At 28.0% G+C, this 14,628-nt stretch overlaps 1 protein-coding gene across 1 annotated transcript; it reads right to left on the bottom strand.

Annotated features, from left to right (window-relative positions):
• Positions 1 to 12,640: 12,640 nt before the first annotated feature.
• On the bottom strand, positions 12,641 to 13,687 carry LOC129289324 (ethylene-responsive transcription factor ERF036-like). The gene has a single exon (XM_054926088.1). It carries the CDS (start codon positions 13,685 to 13,687, stop codon positions 12,809 to 12,811), a length of 879 nt encoding a protein of 292 aa, XP_054782063.1. The 3' UTR covers positions 12,641 to 12,808.
• Between the last annotated feature and the right edge of the window lie 941 nt (positions 13,688 to 14,628).

The following is a 14,628-nucleotide window of genomic DNA, read 5'->3' as shown; positions in this document are numbered from 1 at the left end:
TTTAAATACTTTCTTGTCGTCTGGTTTCAATAATATATATATATACACACACACATATGAGAGCTATATGTGTGTCACAAAACATTTTCCACGACTTGTTTTTTATTTTAAAATAGTCTAACCTACGTGTTTTAATTCCTCTTTTCCTTCCTTTTTACGTTAATTCGCCTCTTCAGTTCTTGCTGATCAAAAATTAATTTAGAGCCTCTTAATTTATTGATTATTTAAGCTTTTTGCCAATATATTTAAATTTGTCTTTAATATTTTATAATTTATATTGCAAAAATTTGTTTCTGGGTTTTCCAACTCACTTTCGTTATTTTATTTGTTTTATTTTTACTTCTGTCTTTTAGTTTTACTAATTTACTATTTTAGTGTCAATTTTGAATTTCCCACCTAATATTTTTACTATTTTTACTTTCAGTTTTATTTTAATATTTAGCTTTCCAGATATAATTAAATTTTATTTTAATTTCAATTAAGTAATTATTACAGTTAAACCCCTTTTAATTTGTTCAGTGACGATGAAAAAGAAGGTGCAAAATCTGGAAGAAAAAAACAAACAAGGAAGTAGGCGTTAGGGTAGGAAAGAGAAGAGAGGCATCATATGTTGATATACATACATAATAATTTATATACTTACATATGCACATACATAATTATATACATACATACATAGACACCCACATATTAAACGGGTCCCAGTGTTGCAAACTGTCTTATTTATTCATATATAGCTAGCAACGTCATCTTATTTTCTTTTTTTAAAAAAAAAAAAGTCTCAGATTCGAACGGGTATTAATATGTTTGTGCGCGTACTAGTGGCGAAGTTAAGATCATTTATAAGAGGTGCAGATTAATTTTAAAAATAACAATTCAAACATAATTATTTAATATTTTTTAAAAAATAATCATATATTCTATAATTGTCCCAAAAAATACTATTAAAAATATTTCCTTCCATACAAGTCACTAATTTATAATATTATTTATATATAAAAATATATAATAATTACCCATAAATTTAAAAAAATTAAATAATAAGTATATTTTTTTTTAAAAAAATCATATTAGAGTTTTGGATTTAGTGGATTCAAAACTAGGCTTAAGTTAAAATATTCACAAAAAAAAAATGTCTAGATTTTAAGGTGTTCAAAATTTTTGTGATTAGCAAGGATAAAATAGTAAAATCTATACTATTTATTTATAATTTCTTCTAAGTCAAGAGGGTACATATGCCCCCTCAAGTGTATGTGGCTCCATCATTGGGGCGTAACCAGTTGTGTTTGTCTGAACTCGAGCCACACCAGCTGTGTTTGTCTGAACTCTTTTCTTAGGGGTAAAATTTAAATATATATTTATATATTAATTCATACATGATTTATGTGTTGAATATAAAAGTATATAAAATAAACTTTAATTTATACTTGCTTTATAAGTCGTCAATGTCATCATCATAACTCATTTTTAGGTAGGAAAAAAAAAACCATTTTTGCCACCTAGGAAAAAAACATGTTATATTTATAAAAAAAAAAACACATATGTTACTCTTTTCCTCCCATTTTATAAAGAACATGTTTAGGTGATTTGGTGTTTCATAATATAAAATATTTTGAAAAAAAAAAGTTTTATTGATAATTATTATTCTAATATTATTATTTCTTAAATAAATATCTTTCTCTTATTAATGAAGGGTATGTATGTTTGGAAGTTTATAAAAAAAATTAAAATTATAAACTGTATTTAATAAATTTTATTAGTACATGTTATTTTGTCAAAAAAAAAATCTTATGAATCAGGATAGAGAGAGTACATTACAGTGAGGAAAAGGCCAGTAGAAGGAAGGGTTCCATACCCATAAATTCTAAACAGCTATTCCTTTTATCAGTTTATGCAATAACTGAACCATCTTAACCACCCACCTACACACACACACACACACACACACACACGTATTTTTATAGTATTAATTAATTAATTAATTAAGTTAAAAAATAATTAATTAATAATGTGGAGTAAATTGTTAATCTGCGTGTGCAACTGTCAACAGTTTTGACATTTGAGGTGAACTCCACGAGGGTTGATTTCTTGATTTCTTCCCTCAATAACGACTTCATATCCACGTTATTTCTTAATTAACTTGATTTTCTCATTGCTAATTATTTTAGTGTTTCTTAATTGGGATTCATATATTATCGCGTTTGTTGAGATTCATATTTATTATTCCTTTTTTTAATTTATATACATGTACTGTCTTTAGTTAAACTGATTCGTTCTTGTTACGATTACTGGTATAATTAAGGCATAGTTGGGATATGCTTACAAATTATATTGCGCACTCCTCATTTTAGTCAACACAATGACTTCATATAATGTTCTTCCTCATGCTTTCTTATTTTATTTCCAATGATTATGCCTTTACAATTATTGACGATTTTTTATTGTATCTCCGGAAATGATGCTTGACTGTTTTTTTCCCCTTTCTTATTTTATTTAATATTCATGCAATTTGTAAACTACCAATATATGCATCTACGTACACAAGAAAAAAAATACCAATAATAACCACCTACAATTGGCATTCATTTGTTATCTTTAATATAAAAATTCTGCTTTCTAGTTAAGGATTTTTTTTCTTGATATAATTATATGATCAAGTTAGATTTAAGCATTGTCGAATTTAATTGGGAGTAGCTTTTTCAAAAATGTTTTCTATATGCATTTACATAAATTCAAACTTAAGACCCATGTGCTTAATTAAGCTAGCGGTTATAGTTGCTTCTATTAAGATTAATGCCGATTAATCTTCTAGTAAGATTTTTTTTTTTTTAGCATAAGAAGTAGACTCCACTAATAATAGGGATATCTCTATTGAGGTATTGAAAGCAATAAATAGATATCTCTCAACTAAATTACTTGCATACACAAGTATTGGGATTTGAACATCCAACTACTTTTTTAAGTGATGGCATGACTGACATCAATTTTAGTTAGTTTTTTTAATAAGGGTTCTAACATCAATTAATGTGGATATAAAAAAATTCACATTAAATCTATTTATATTTAAATTGTAAGATAAATTAAAAAGTAAGAAGAAGGATTAAATTATAATGTAATGTACGGTTTACAATGCGTGTTTAAACATCAGTATTGGATAGTAGAGATAAGAAGGGGAAACCACCAAGTGTGTACAAACTTGAATGGATTGTCCATTTTAAAACGTGTGATAATGATTTTTGTCACTACATAATGAAACCATGGCTGACCCACGCCACTTGTCTCCTATCCATTTCAAGAAATCCCACGTGTTTGCTACCTCATTATACCCCACCACCACCACCATATTATTCACTCCTTTATTATTATCTTATTATATTTTATCTCATTAAATAGGACTAATAACATGGACCATATCATGTCATTTTTATTTATTTGAAAACAATTCTACCAATAAGTTATCAGCCGTAAGACATCGATCGATGACTTTTTTTTTTTTATAAAAAAAGTATGGCCTTCTTATTCTCCTTCAACATCTCTTCTCTTTCCTGAATTTTATATTATATATAAATAGTTCTTTTTTCCTCTTAAAGTTTAACAGAAGGAGGAGTCCTGTTGTATAATGCATATGTTATTCAAACCATGTATCCCTTAAACTTTATTTATTTATTTATTTATTTTTGATAAACATAACCCCCTTTAAATTTTGAGTTTTATCGTGTCGAAAATCCTCTAAACTTCCACACATGTGTAGGTAAACCTTTTGTCATGTTTAATATTGAGATCAAAATATTTGTATAAATATAAGGAGTTTAGAGGGATTCATTATGAAGTTGATAAAAGTTAATATTATTATTTGCACATAAGTTAAATTTTAAGAAAATTATCTATAATTTAGACTTCCTTCTAGTGACCAAACTAATTAGATACAGTTTTCAGCGCACAGATAATGAAGACTTATTTATTCACATTGTTAATTGTTTATGAATACAACTTACTATAAGATTTATATTGTACTAGACACATTGGCTTTTAATAACAATAAGCCTTATCCTACTAAATAAAATTAGATATAACAATTATATAATACTATTTTGCTCTATTATCAATTAAGTTTTTAAAAATATTGTTGACGAAAAGATATTATTTGACAACTTCCATAAATATTTTTTCTTGATCTTCCTCTATCCTTCTTAATAGAATTTATGATTATCTATTTCACTTTCCTCTGACATTATAAATAATACTCATGTGATTATCAAATACTCCTCAATTTGGTCCTTTCTATAAGATACTTCTATTATTATCTTTTTAAAAGTGCCTCTTATTATAAATAATTATTAGACTCTCCAAATTATGGATTATATATTTTATTTTAATAATGACAATGATTATTAACTGACTTGGACAAAAAAAATGCAACGTGGTGTATCCACATCCACTACAAATTTAATTTTTTTTCATCACGTAATTAGGGTGCATCTACCAGCCCTTTGTAATTGAGAAAAACACTAGTACTGTTCAAACATTTAATAATGATTAAAAATAAGAAACTGTATACAAACAAGGACTAATTAATTAATCTATGATGTCGATCTTTTTTATTCAAATTCAATGAATTAATTCTGTAACTGATGCAACCTCTTCAACGATTCTTTGTGATGGACGCACCCTGTGAAAATAAATTTGATATATAATCTTGTAATGGACCAAGTCTTGACCGAAAAGGGACAAAAATATAAATAAATATAAATCAACATGCATGTAGTTGAAAATGAAATTACAACATATAGTAATTAATAATAATTATCGTCACCATGTAAGTAAAAATAAAAAGCTTGTACACGCATGGTAATTAAAAAAAAAAAAAAGGTTGTACGTGTTACACTCGCGCGCGCGCGCGCGTAGATATCATCTGAAAATAGGGTGAGAGAATTTTGAATTTATACTTGTGATATGCTTACGAATAAATATTAATTAATTTATTGAGTTTCTCAAAGTACATCAGCCTTGTAGCACATAGGGATTTATAAGAATGGGGAAAATGCACGAACTAAATTTAGTGGCTGTTTAGTTTAGTAGTGAAATTCTATATATTCTTGTTTGAGTCCATATAAGTGATTATGAAGCTTATTTCACTGTTTGGATATCTTTTAAAAAAACTTTGATCAATCGTAATTTGAATTCTTTGCCGCAGGTTGAGTAGAAGCTACCAGAAGGTGATTATGCGTTCAAAAAATCACGATTGGGTGTTCATTAAATTGTATTTGATAATAATAATTTTATAAAATTAAACAAATTTTATAAAAATCATATTTTTTATATAATTATATATCCAAACATGATTTTGACAAATACAATCCAAACAAATCTAACTTTCTCATAATCACTTTTTTTTTATTCAGAAAAAAATTATGATATATCAACATCACTTTTAAAAATCATGATTGTCTATAATCTTGTAATTAGACTTTTGCTCCATCCCGAATTAGGGGGGGGGGGGGGAACAGTGAATAACGTTATAACTTGACAGCCTAACTATCAATATTTGTTCCTCTGTACCCTTTTTTTTAGAACATTAAATGACTGCATCAATTATTTATTTCTTAATAAAATTAAAAGAAATTTATGAGTGACTTAATAACTTGATTATCTCATTAATTTTATTCTAAAATCTAAAATTGAAGTCAGGCTTGATGTAATCGAAGCTGTCTTCACATTTCGATTGTATCATGCATGAGATTGTTCCGATATATTTATTTGATTTAATTATTAAATCGAAAAAAGCGATTAAAATTTTAAAAAACGCAAACCGATCCCAAAAAGGGCAAAAATGCTGACAAAAAGGAAAACAGAATATGGTAAGAAAGCAAGAGTCCAAACAGGAAATTTAAAAAGCGACAAAAACAAAGCCAATTTAGAAGGCGAATCTTTTGGGCTAAAGCAGTAGTAGTAATAATAATAATAATAATGTACTACAGTTGTAGCTCTTTTAGCTTCTCTAATGGCTTGATAGATTATTATTATTATTTAACATTATTAATCAACCATAAACCTTTTTTTAGTTATTTAAAAGCTAAAAACAGTAATAGTCAGACGAGCTATTTCAAAGCTAGCTAATTAATTTACACATATTAGCAAGTGAATTGGTTTTGACAGAACATATTCAAGAGTAAATCCCGAAATGTATGCTCTTCGCGGATGATATAGTTCTTATAGCAGAGACAAGAGAAGAGGTTAATTGCAAACTTGAGTTATGGAGGAGGACATTGGAATCGAAAGGTTTTCGTCTGAGTAGAAGTAAGACGGAATATTTATATTGTAAATTTGGTAAAGGACTATTCGAAAATAATTTGGAAGTGAAATTGGGAGATCAAATTATACCTCAAGTGGAAAAGTTTAAATATTTGGGAGCCATTATTCAAAATGATGGCGAAATCAGTGGAGATATTTCACATAGAATTCAAGTTGGGTGGTTTAATTGGAGAAAAGCTAAAGGAGTTATTTGTGATCGTAAGGTGCCTAATAAACTTAAAGGAAAGTTTTATCGCACTGCTATCAGACCGACAATGTTATATAGTAGTGAATGCTGGGCTCTAACGGGACAGCAAGAGCATAAAGTTGGAGTAGCAGAGATGAGAATGTTATGATGGATGTGCGGACATACACGTAAAGATAAAATTCAAAATGAGCACATACGCAAAAAAGTGAGGGTGGCACCTATTGAGGAAAAAATGGTAGAAAATCGGTTGAGATGGTTTGGGCATGTACAAAGAAGACCAAGGGAGGCACCAGTAAGAAGAGTGGAACATATAACTTTGAGTCCGATTAAGAGAGGTAGAGGAAGGCCTAAGAGAACACTATTGGAAGTTGTTGAATGCGATCTCTTAATTAATAATATTCCTAAAAGCTTGATAAATGACAGAACACAATGACATCTTACAATTCATGTAGCCGACCCCACTTAGTGGGATAAAGGCTTGTTGTTATTGTTGTTGTTGTAGGCAAGTGAATTGGTTAAAGTTAGTTTTCTTCATTCAAGACCGGTTACATTTTTATTGGCCGGCAAGTTACATATTAATTAGTAAGTAACATATTTGTTAATATTGACTTACATTTTTGTTTATTAAATCTTTATTTAAAAGATGGAAATAGTCTAACTAAAAACAAATCGCTTCTATTTTTATTCTATTTTAATCGGTAAGTCGGACGAGCCTCTACCTGTGAAAGGAATTATATTACGTAACGCCCATTACTATATGTACATATACATATTATTAGGGAATGGTTTATTAAATATTGAAAAATCTAGACTATTTCTGCTAGAGGAAACTTTGATCCAACATGCTATTTAAAAAATAGAGATGATGACATTTTTGTAATTAACTAGTGTGTCCATTAAATTTTATGAATTGGTTACTAATTAAACCGGTCTTAAAACTATAAAGTTAGTTTTTGTTTTTGGAATATATTTAATAACAAAAGCTGAGTCTAACCAATATTCCCTTGCTAGTACGTGCAAATTAATTAGCATTTGAAATGGTTATATATTTAAAAGATGAGGGTGTGAGTTTTCAAGTGCAATGTAGTATTAGAATTAAGAATTTATAAAAGGAAAAGTTTTCAAGTATTTGTTTCCAATAATTCATATTGCACGTATAACGCTATATTATATGTGGTATAAAGTAAGAATGAGAATAAGAATTTGAATAAAAATAAGCATGGGAAAAGAGCTTTCCTGAAAACATATTTTCTTAATACTAGTTAGAAATTATATCACCCATTTTTAATATACTAAATATATAAAAGTCTTTTCCCTCTTCATTTCCATTCTGAGAAGGGCATTTCTATGTATTAGACATATCGCAAGAGTAATTTCTTTGTAATATTTTTTTTTTTTTTAGTTTCTATTACTACTCCCTAAGGTTCGAAAATGTTTTAGGTTTTAACTTTGTTTCAAGATAATTGTCACTTTAGAATTCAATGAACAAACATTACTAGTTTTTAGATTATTTTGTCACTGGTTAAATAAAAATGTTTAATGAGCACTAATTAAGCACAATGTTTCTATGGTTAATAACAATTCACTCATATCATGCACAAGATAAAGCTTGGATAGAGAAAAGAGGCACAACTAGCCCATAAAATTTGATCTAATTAATAAATATGTAACTAATTATTTATATTTTTACATTATGTATATCCTATAAAAATGTGACTTCTTCGAATTCTTTTATATGATAATGTGAAGACATTATTGCTAATTAAGTAATATATTAGTCTTTTTGTAATTAAGTGTGTGTTGAGTCATGATTCATGATACATGTTTTTATCTTGATGAACTATTAAGGCCCAATTCGCTATTTCAGTATAAATAAACAACACGTCAGTACATAAAATAGTGAATGAGACGAGTTCTAAAATAAACTCAAATAAAAAGTGATGCAGTTAATGGTATATATCATTTTAAAACATTGGAATCGGCTAATTTTACATAATACTCCCTCTTTTCTAAATTATAAAACACTTTTAAAGAGTTTTTTCATCTATTTTAAAATATAAGATACTTTAAATAGATTAAGATTTCATTAAATACACTAATTTTAATATTATCTTTTCTCTCTCTAAAATTAATTTTTATTCATTTTCTTTTCAATATATTAAATGATAAGTATTTTGACAAGTTCATATTTTTATTTTGAAAAGATAAGGTTGTTAAGTGTATTTAATAAAATTTATCGATCTGTGAGATTTTATCTAAAAATATCTTATGATTTGAGATGGAGGAAGTACTTTGTAATTTTTTTGGGAAAAATAATACTTTGTATTTTTTTTTATTTGAATGCTTTGTATTTAAAGGCATAATGCTTCAGTATCATTAAATAATACTCTCTCTGTTCAAAAATATAAAGCATTTTTTAAGAAGTTGAATATTAAAAAATATAAGATATTTTTAATCTTTTGAGGTATAATTATTACCTTTTTTAAAAAGTGTTCCTATTAATAATGATTTTGTATTTATTGTAGGGTGTTTAATAAAGATAAATATAAAAAGATAAAATTAATTAAAAAGTAAGTAATTATTTTATTAAGGGATGAAATTCAGTTAATAAATTTTTATATTTTTTGACGATGGGAGTATATATCTTCTCTGTGTCTCTCTATGCACGCAAAAGTATATTTGCAACAAAAAGTTTAACAGAAAAGCCACACGCCAAAAATTCAGAAGATGTAGACCTGTTTTTTTTTTTGGCTTGAGATTTTTTTTTAGCAAAAACAGGTCATTTTATTAATCACCAAAAAAAAACAATATTACACACACTAATCATCAAAAAAAACAAAAGAAACGAACGCCTGTGCATACAATCTAGGAAAATAAAGAAAGCAAAAAAAAAAAAACTATATATTGCATGAAATTTAAGCACAATTTCCATCAATTATAAATTTTATATTTCATATTAATTAAAACTCATTTTTCTTCTCTTCCATTCCTACCTAACACGCGTGTTGAGAGAAAATTCTACATTCTCTGTAACTTTTGTATCTTCTCTGGCTCCCTTTACCATTCCTTAGTATTTTTACTTCCTTTTGGAATTCTTCGAAAGTTTTCTTGTCGGCTTCCAACCACTCATTCACCGGGTTGAATTCAGCAAATTTACCAAATCTTTTTTTAAAAATGAAGTTAACAAATATTAATAAAAGTCTTAATTATTTTCAAAACAAAAGTCATTGCCACGTTTTACGTTTTCTTACTTATTTAAAATTCTTCATTATTTACAAAGTTGATTTCTCAACTAATTGTATACGGGTAAGACTTATATTTTAAAACTTGATCCCCAATTGTACTTTTTTTCATTTTTGGAAGAAAGAAGAGCCACACTAATTTAAATATCAATCACACGAAAAGTTTTTTTAAAATTTTTGTATAAAGAACATTTTAATTTAGTAATCTTTTTTCAAGGTGGGGGTTAAAAAAAATAAAACTCGACATAGAACTTCCATTATTATTCCTATGATGTTCCCATTTCGCCAGTAGTATTTATTGACTTGACTTTAATATACCTAATACATTTGATTTTTTTTCTTTTTAAAATTGGAACAAATCTATGGCATGAATCACCTTAGTTTAATTACTTAATTAACCCCTTACTTCTCCTTCCAGGAAATTTCTCTCGGTCTTCCTAATTTTAATTTGTTCATAATTAAATAATTTAAACACCACTTATCCACACGTTTGTTGTTATGAAATATAATATATATATATATATATATATATTTTCTGGCATATATAATTTCAATTATTTGAATTGGAATATTATCATGAACACATATATCAGAATCTACTTTTTTGACATTAAAAAATACATATCTCTATTTATTATTGTTGTTGTCATTATAATTTATAACGTGACAAATCCGTCATTTTTTCCTTTTTGGCCAACGACAAATCATCCATCAGTTGGCGAAGAGAAATGCAATATATAATCTTCAGAATTGTAACATTTTTGTCATTATCATCATATATTCGATTTTTCAAAGAGCTGACATATAGGAAGAAAAATCAAAACCTTTCGGAGATGCATTTTTCTAAATCTGTGGACCTTCTTGATTTGAATTTTTGATTAATTGATCCTTAATTGAGATGTTTGATCATGTTTCAAAATTTATGTATGTATATGCAATTTAATTTATATAACATGTAATTTTATAAATTTAATTTAAAAAGATATAAACTATCAAAATGTTTGACTGGTTAATTTAAATCCTAAATAACCAACTCGAGATTCAATCATTTATTGAAGAACTCGAGCTTGCTTTTCGAGATTCAAATAAAAATAATAATAGAAAGCTTTTTTATTTTGTGAATTATATAGTATTACTTTTCGATTTTCGATGTTTGTGAATCCTTCCAAGCAAGCAAAGTAATTCACTTATGTGACACGTTTGTAAAGTCAAATTAGTTACTGAATTAGCCAAACATGTTATTGTCACGCTTAACAATAAATTAGTTGTCTAATGAAATTAGAAAAATGGAGGAGTTACGTTTTTTTGCCAATAATTATCCAGAAAAAACGGATAATTTATTTTATAAGTCTTTTTTGAGAAAAATAATAAATATATATAAATTTTATTATTTAATTTGTGCTCATAATCAGCCACTTGAAATTGTTTATATCAACTTAATGATTAGTTAGGATTTTTATTAATTATAAGATATATTCTTCTCAGTCTAAATTAAGTATAATTAATTAAAGTGGAAATGGACGCATATATTTAGAGATGTATTGAGTTTTAAACTGAAAATAACGCAAATTGAATTACTTTATTAATATAACAAAAAAGGAGTTATTTTAAATTTAAAAAAGACTGACCTTCTCTTATTAGTTATCTAAATTATTACAAACCAAACACCAACTCTTAATAGAATATTTAGAATACTGTTAAATAAGCATCATGATGTGCGATGAAACTTGTTGTGTGTGTGTGTGAATCACGTTTCAAGGAACCATTTGTTTTTGTTTTTGTTTTTTTTTTTTTTTTGCTGTTGACAGAATAGCAACCTTTTTTTTACTTGTCCTCCTAATAATACTAATTTTACCTTTTCGTTTAAGTACAGTCATAGAAAGGACGATTGATGAATGAGAAACAATTTATTTATTAATTATAATTTCATATCCTTAATTTACAAACTTACACTGCATGCACTTGAATTCTTGTGCATTTCATATTCAAGAGTTTACTTTTTACTTGTAATTCTTAATGCCTAATATTTATACCTTTTTACTTGAGATTTTATAATTTCTTAAATCTAAAATTATATGATCAGGAATAAACCATTGCAATGGATGTTATTAATTAATCATTTTCATGGTGTGGCCAAAAGAATTTTTTTCGTGGGTTAAATAGATAAGTAATATTTTCATAAGATGCAAGATAAATATCTTCATAATTTTATATATAGAAAGAATAATGTTTTTTTTCCTTTTCTTAACTTGATAATGTGGTATTGTATTATTAAAGGAGATTGTTATATACATCCTCTAATCTCAACTAGAAATTATTTCATCACGTTTTTTAATCAAAGTGTAAAATTCCGAAGGAATAAAATATCTATTAGTCTCTAAAAAATTTCTCTCAATTATCAATTTAGTACTTATGATTTATTGAGTTAAGAAATTATTATAAAGATTAATTGAATTGTACTGAATCAAAAAAATATAAGACTATGCTGTTTCTTGTTAAAAATTTGTATAAAGACTCAGTCGTTCTAAATCAAAATTCAGGAATTTGATCAATAATTAAGTAAAATATGTAACATTAAAAGCTACATATACTTTCTCAATTTAAAATTTGTATATTACACCAAAATTTATGAGCATAACACCATCAAAGCTCAGATCAAAATTAGGCGAAAATATTAATATAAGATTATTTTATAAAAACAATGAATTATTGGTGTATGTGATAATACAAATATATCAAATAAAATTAACCTACAAGCATTGAAAAAGATATTTTGTTTTCTTATTTCTTGGCAGCCACTCAGTCTAGTCACTCACATTTCTCTGGATTTTCTACTTTTGCAAAGCAAACCACGCAAGAGGAGGTGGTTGAAGAAGACGAAGAAGAAGAAACTTCAATGTACACAGACAACAATAATGCTCACCACCCTCCATTGATAAATGTTTCGTATTTGACATTTGAGAATTGTTCGGCGCAAACGTGAAGCAGATTACTGCAATATATTCTCACGACATGCAGCTAATTATCTGGGGAAGAAGACAGAACAGAACAGGGTCAAAATCCGCCATTAATAATCCCAAATTGATATCTCAAAGCCTTCTCCTCCATAAAACTGGTCAAAGAAACCCTCTTCCTCTAATCCCATTAATGGAGGATCGTACACCCAACAATCCATGGACTCAACCCACACAAACTCGTGACTCCTCGACGACTCCACCGATTCAAAGCTCTCCTCAACGTTGGGCAACTCCACAATCTCACTCAGCTCTGAAGACTCTGCTTCTTCAGATGATGGTGAAGAAGACGGCGACTGAGCAGGGTCGAATTTCACCATGGCAGCTGCTTCGGCGGCGGCGAATTGGATGTCACGTGGGGCGAGCGTGACAGGTCTGGGAAGCAGAGAAGCTAAGTGAGGGAAGTTGAGGACGGCGGATTCACCCTTGATGCTCAGAGCGGCGACGTCATGGGCTCGAGCAGCCATTGCCGGCGTGGCGAAAGTGCCAAGCCAGATTCGTGATTTCTTGCGAGGCTCGCGAATTTCAGAGACCCATTTGCCCCAGTTTCGCATTCGGACGCCATGGTACGATGGATGCTTGCTAGAAGGGTCTCTGGCTCTCTTGGGTCTGCTAGTGCTCCGTTCTTGTTGGCTCTGAGATTGACTTTTCTGGGTCTGAGAATCGGAAGTAGGGTTTGATAATTCAGATGAAGAAGATGGGAAAGAAGAAGAAGAACAAGAAGAAGAGGAGTTGCTAGTGCTGGTAGTTTCAGTTTCAGGGGAAGAGGCTTGGTTGGTCATTGGGAAGAAAAGAGAATATTGGAGAAACAGAGGAGGATAGGATAGGGAGAGAAAGTGAGAACGAGAACTGGAGAAGAATGAGACGAAACAGAGGTGGAGCGTCGGTTTATGTAGTGAAAATCCCCAACCATACAGCATTGGATCTTTCATGATTTAATTAATCATGAATATTTATTTGTTATTATCATCTAAATATTTAAAAAATAAGATTGTTAATATGAAAATGATATTCATATCAATAGTACATTTTACCTCCCATTAAAATATTCTTTCACAGACTGTCTGGCAAGTTTTACCCAAATACTAGTAATTTATTTTATCTCTCTCTATCTCTCTCTAAGAGACGTATATGAACTTGGGTCTGTTAGTTCTTCAAAGAAATTAATTATTTAATGTACGAGTTAATCATTAGTACATCTGAGAATTTTGGAATAGTTACATTTATCTTAAATCCAACGTGGGGCTGCGGGAAGTGCTTCACTTTTTTAATACTCGCTCAACCTTGAGAGATTGACAAGATATGTCTTGATTAATCAAGATTGATTTTTAAGAATGAATTAAAAATTTTCTTTTAATTTTACTAAAATCACATAAATCTATCCTAAAAGTTAAAGGAAAAAATAATCATTTTAGTTCCTGTTTGATTTATGTTTTAAAAAATTATTTCCTATTTTTAAAAATAAAAAATTTAAAAAATTGTTTGGTAAGTATTTTATATTTTAATGTTTCGAGAACCTTTTTATTTTTTATTTTTAAAAATAAAAAAATAAAACATCTCATAGCTATTTTTATTTTTTTAAATATACTACATTTGATTATGATAAATTAACTTTACTATGGCCAATTACTATCATAGACTGTTATCATTGACATCAGTGATCAGCACTATCAGTCCCTTTTTAATTCTAATATTGTTTCCTAAGTAAGATAATCAAGCAGATTTTTATTTATTTTGTTTTGGAAAATATTTGTAAAAAATTAATTTACAAAATAATTTTTAAAAACGAAAAATAGAACAAAATCAAACGAACCTGTAATCTTTATAGTTTTGACTGATTTACAATTCCATATTTGAGATTTAATTCAATATA

This window comes from Prosopis cineraria, unplaced genomic scaffold (genome assembly GCF_029017545.1).
Source record: "Prosopis cineraria cultivar Desert tree isolate PC_DT_omini unplaced genomic scaffold, ASM2901754v1 PC12, whole genome shotgun sequence".
NCBI lineage: Eukaryota > Viridiplantae > Streptophyta > Magnoliopsida > Fabales > Fabaceae > Prosopis > Prosopis cineraria.
This window is presented reverse-complemented; position numbering and strand designations above follow the sequence as displayed.

Coding starts and splice junctions, on each gene's coding strand:
- LOC129289324 (XM_054926088.1), bottom strand. CDS start 13,687: ATGAAAGATCCAATGCTGTATGGTTGGGGATTTTCACTACATAAACCG.